Source organism: Rhynchophorus ferrugineus, unplaced genomic scaffold, assembly GCF_030347505.1.
Source record: "Rhynchophorus ferrugineus isolate W39M unplaced genomic scaffold, kcgeb_rfMv2 rfM1, whole genome shotgun sequence".
Classification (NCBI taxonomy): domain Eukaryota; kingdom Metazoa; phylum Arthropoda; class Insecta; order Coleoptera; family Curculionidae; genus Rhynchophorus; species Rhynchophorus ferrugineus.
This window is the reverse complement of record NW_027472580.1, coordinates 7,633,160-7,639,159: the sequence shown is the minus strand read 5'-3', so window position 1 is coordinate 7,639,159 and position 6,000 is coordinate 7,633,160. Positions and strand designations below refer to the sequence as shown.

The following is a 6,000-nucleotide window of genomic DNA, read 5'->3' as shown; positions in this document are numbered from 1 at the left end:
AAAAGAGAAAAAAATCGGAGAGTGCGAGTGACAAGTGCGCGGGGTATCCTGTTAGGCTGGCGTCTTATTGTCTCCGAGGTCCTGCGGGCACGAGGAAGAGAGTCGCGTTTTGTTCCCCGTCATCGGCGCAATATCCTAACCTAATTTCGAATATTGTATATTTTGGAGAGATTCCGTGTTTTTGTTTTGATTCGTTGGCGATTAATTAAGAGACCGCAACAGATACCGATCATTGTCCGATGGTGTGGGGGGTGATTGTCGGGTCATAAATGCGTCGCTGTGGTTGATACATGAGAATATTCATTTAGCGAATTATTAACGAACTCTACAAAGACTCTTGTGCTAGAAAAAGATGAGATCTAAATCGGTTGCTAGGAGAGTGACAGCTCAAGGTATGATTAGTTTTAAGATGGAATCCGTAATATTTATTTTTAATTGATTTCAAATTATTTTAAAACATTTTTTGAAAATAATAATGCATAATATTTTAGTAAATTTTTAATTCTCTGAAATGCTTCTATTTGATTTTTATGCAATATTTTTAGTTTAAATATCAATAATATTTCTTCAAATACAACGCAATTATTTTTTTCTAAAATTAATGAATAACTTAATAATAATAATATAGTATGTTTATATTAATTTTTTAAAAAGATACAGTGTCTTTTTCATAAGGTTTATCTCAAATTTTTAAGACATAATTAACATGCGTTTGTCATCGAGGTTAATTATATATTGTGATATTTAAAAACATTGTGTTTAATAATATTTTTATTTTGTTTTATATGCCCTCTAAATGAGACATTCATTTCTATATGATTTCAAAAATTACGGAAAATGATACGGCTTATGACAACATTATAAACAATTTGATTCATAGTTGATTTTAAGTGTGATTATTGAACAACAATTAATTAACAACAAATATTAATATCAAGTTACACAATTTTCATTTGAGTATTTAATTTGCCTTAGTTGATTGACATTATAATGTTTTTAAAATGTTGTTGCATTTTAAATTTATTTCTAGATAATATTTTTTAATAATACAATAAAACAAACGTTAGGAACTTAACAAGTGGGCATAGATCAGAATTCAGAGCTGGTTTTTGGTTATATTTAATACAATAACAAATATTAATAAAAATTCTTTACATATTTTTTATTTAACTATATGTGAAGCTTAACTAGTTAAAGATTTATTGATAATGAATATATTGTATGTAAAAACACCATGTCATACTGAATTACACCATTGAAAGTGAGTACGAATTATTTTTGTAGGGAACTACGAAACTTTCAGCTCCAATATGTATATTCTTTAGTTAGAACGGCAGTTATAAAATTATTTAAATATAATTTAAGGTCACAGAGAAGAATACATAGTTTCCCTTCGAAATTTTTGAGGCAATGAAATATGTGTTGTTATGTAAATGTAAGTGAATTTCTGTAATAAGTCCCTATATTGCAATTCATTTTTAATGAATTAGAGACATTTATACGGAGATGATATTATTATGTATGTGAGTTATAAAAGCCAATGTATCAAGGCTATCTTTCATTGTATTATGTTTGACATCGTTTTGGATGGTAATATTTCGATTGTTTAGAGACACCACTGAGGGTTGTTTTCATATTTTGAACGACTAGTTGCTTCCAATCATAATTGATGATCATGATTGCATTTGATGATCATGCATTTTCATTATATTAATGTAATTTATATTGTAAATAATACAATTATAAGTATTCTTGTGTATATTTTTACATTTATTTTAGAACATACAAGTTCCTGTTTTTGGAAGTATTTTTTGTTAATTTTTTACCGTAACTGGCGCAACAGTAGCTTATATGTCCTTAAAACAGATCAGTACTCAAGCCGCAAAGGCATCAGATCCCAATATAAATTCTTAAAAAATGGATAGTTTTAGTCATATTTACAATTACTGCATTACGATTATTAGGTTTTTATATGACTTCCAAGAAAAGTGCGGGTTTTAGCTAAAAAATAATCATTATGAAGCAAAATCAACCATCAATAGATATATTCCTGTAGTATATGCTTAATGAATATATATAGAGAATATACATAATTTAACTTTCATTTATATTAGTAATATTTGTTCTGAGCACATTGTCCATGTCCATTGTCTTGTTCCAGTTTCTTACTTGTTATGCAGTCTACTTCTACAGATGCTCCCTTGTTTTCATCTACTCTACTATAGGTATATAGTTACTAATATGTGTTAGCTAATCCAACCTGAAAAATTCTTCTGCTAGCCCCCTTTACGTAATACACTAACCTAATTTCGAATATTGTATATTTTGGAAAGATTCCGTGTTTTTGTTTTGATTCGTTGGCGATTAATTAAGAGATCGCAACAGATACTGATCGTTGTCCGATGGTGTGGAGGGTGATTTTCGGATCATAAATGCGTCGCTCTAAATAATAATGCATAACATTTTAACAAATTTCTGATTCCCTGAAATGCTTCTATTTGATTTTTATGTAATATTTCTAGTTTAAATATCAATAATATTTCTTCAAATACAACGCAATCCTATCTTTCTAAAATTAATGAATAACTTAATAAAATAATAATATATAATAGGTTTATATTAATTTTTTAAAAAGATCCAGTGTCTTTTTTATAAAGTTTATTTCAAATTTTTACATAATTAACTTGAGTTTGGCATCAAAGTTAATTTTTATAATATTTCAATTTTGTTTTATATGAACTCTAAATAAAAAACTCATATCTACATTATATCTTTTAATAATACAATAAAACAAACTTTAGGAACTTCATTGTACAAAAATTGATTCAGAGCTGGTTTTCGGTGTTTTCGGTTATTAAATAACACATAAAAATGCTTTATATATTGTTCTTTAATTATATGCGAAGCTGAATTAATTATTTGTTCAAGATTTAGTGTTCATATATGTTTTGTATATAAAAACACCATGTTATATTGAATTATAATATTGAACGAGGCAACGAATTACTTTTATAGAAAACTACGGAACTTTCTGCTCTAATGTTTGTATTTTTTAGTTACAACAGTTATAAATGTATTTAAATAAAATTTATGGTAACATAGAAGAATACTACAGTTTCCCTTCCCAATTTTTGTAAGGTATTTAAATGTATGTTGATATGTAAATATAAATGAATTTCTGTAATTAGTCTCTATATTTTTAAAATTGATTCAGAGCTGGTTTCCGGTGTTTTCGGTTATTAAATAACACTAACAAATATTAATAAAAATGCTTTATATATTGTTCTTTCATTATATGTGAAGCTGAATTAATTATTTTTTCAAGATTTAGTGTTAATATATGTTTTGTATATAAAAACACCATGTTATACTGAATTATATTATTGAACGGGGCAACGAATTACTTTTATAGAAAACTACGGAACTTTCTGCTCTAATGTTTATATTTTTTAGTTACAACAGTTATAAATGTATTTAAATAAAATTTATGGTAACATAGAAGAATACTACAGTTTCCCTTCCCAATTTTTGTAAGGTATTTAAATGTATGTTGATATGTAAATATAAATGAATTTCTGTAATTAGTCTCTATATTTTTAAAATTGATTCAGAGCTGGTTTCCGGTGTTTTCGGTTATTAAATAACACTAACAAATATTAATAAAAATGCTTTATATATTGTTCTTTCATTATATGTGAAGCTGAATTAATTATTTTTTCAAGATTTAGTGTTAATATATGTTTTGTATATAAAAACACCATGTTATACTGAATTATATTATTGAACGGGGCAACGAATTACTTTTATAGAAAACTACGGAACTTTCTGCTCTAATGTTTATATTTTTTAGTTACAACAGTTATAAATGTATTTAAATAAAATTTATGGTAACATAGAAGAATACTACAGTTTCCTTTCCCAATTTTTGTAAGGTATTTAAATGTATGTCGATATGTAAATGTAAATGAATTTCTGTAATTAGTCTCTATATTGTAATTCATTTTTAATGAATTTGAGACGATTGTGTATGCGAATTATAAAAGTCAATGACTGAGGGCTAATATCTTTTATTGAATTATGTTATGTTTAACGTCCTAGTGGCCAGTAACACATCGATTGTTTAGAGAGGTTATTGATGGTTGTTCCATATTTTCAACGATTAGTTTGAATGGAATATCAATGAAGAAAATGGTAACTATCATTGTATATATTTTTATATTTCTTTTAGAAGATACAAGATTCCGACTATTAGAAAATATTTCTTGTTACTTTGTTACCGTGATTGACATACCATTAGCTCGCCCGTCCTTAAAATATATCTGTAAATAATCACCGACGGCTTGGTTGGCGCAGTGGTAAAGGCGAGAGGACTGTCCACCTAGTGTTGGGATAGTCGCAGGATCGAATCCTGCTGTACATTTATGTTTGTAATTGTTTAATATTTGTGATTGTCCTAGACATGAGTGTAAAATCCAACAACGAAAGTGATCCCAGTCACGCCAGTATGCAGGCTGGGTAAGGTCGCCAGTTGGTGGGCTATACCGGGGACCGTGGTTCGGACTCCACGTTAAACAGTAGAACCAGCCCAGATAAACCCTCGTTGGGGAATAGGACTTTACTTTACGTTGGGGACTAGGTTTATATATATATATATATATATATATATATATATATATATATATATATATATAACAAGTTCTTTACTCATACCCTTATTAATATATATGCTTATTTGACGTTATTAATTCTTTACCATTGTTACTTTTTAATTCTATTAGACAGTTCTTTTCTCTCAATATACTGTCGGCGTTTCTTTGTTTTTCCTTCATTATTAGACTCTTAATTTTCTCCATTAACTGTTATTGGAATTACAGTCTTCCTCCTATCCTCCCCTTGTTTCTCGGCAATCAGTGTTTCGTGTTCATATCTCTCCATCTATTATCCATATGCTATTTCTTGTCTTTATAATTACTAATACCCATCTGCCTCTCTTCTTAATATCATAAATGCAAAGCAACCGATTTCTTACAATAGAAGTTTGATTCTATTATATCAGCACTAATGGCGGTAATTTTCAAAGTAATTGACACAACAATTGGTTCATGCTCATCGTTCTGAATTGGCAGTTTACATTTTAGAACAGTAATTAAGAGAACAGTAGAATAAACATTTGTTTCTATATATTAGTAAGAAAATATAAGGCAAATTGACAATGGCAAGATTTAAATTACAGCATTAAGTGAATTAGACACCAGCAGATACCTACTGACTAGAGTCTTATTTATTAGACATGCATTTACAATGAACATAAATAATGTAGAACTACCGCAATTGGTTATTTACAGTAACAACACCTTTCATCTTCTACACTTCGACGTAATTATAAAGACCCATTGGTATTTATTTAGTATCTAATAAAATAAACTAAAGGTTAGTCATACAGTGTTTTTACCATTTAGTGCACTTCACTACACATCTACACAAAATTACACGGTTTGGATCTCTTGAGTCTGCATCTTAGTTCAGTATTGTCCAAGAGTTGCAACACTTTAAACGGTAAAGACAACACTTTCCTCGTGTCTTTTCTCTATAACTGTTAGAATCCGAAGGTCTCGGTGTAAGTAACTCTTCCTGTAGTATGTGGGTGCATCCACAACACTTTTCAAGAGTTTATTATGAAATATTTGTATTATGTTAATATTACTCTCAATATTACTCACATAATATCCTTATAACTTAATTACATAGGTCCTTATAAGTTTTAGTATCTGCTTGTATAACAGCTACTTATTATGCACGGATAATTAAGATCTTCAAAATAACCAATATACTTTTTCAAATATGAATTCTAGTCCTGTTTCTTTCTTTTTCATGTGCTTCTTCCAACGAAGTTTTGTCTCAAGGTTCAGCTCAAGGTACATTATTACGGTATAGGATAATAGTATTATTTCTATTTATGGGTATAAGAACAGTTTGGTTGTAGATGAAATCAATATGATC

General features: G+C 28.5%; 1 protein-coding gene across 1 annotated transcript in view; it reads left to right on the top strand.

The window, feature by feature from the left end:
• Window positions 1–221: 221 nt before the first annotated feature.
• The window catches only part of LOC143203208 (transcription factor hamlet), a 240,499-nt gene continuing 234,720 nt past the window's right edge, over window positions 222–6,000 (top strand). The window contains exon 1 of the mRNA XM_076415357.1: window positions 222–392. Coding sequence (XP_076271472.1) covers window positions 353–392 — 40 coding nt within the window. The 5' untranslated portion in view covers window positions 222–352. The remainder of the gene's footprint in view (window positions 393–6,000) is intronic.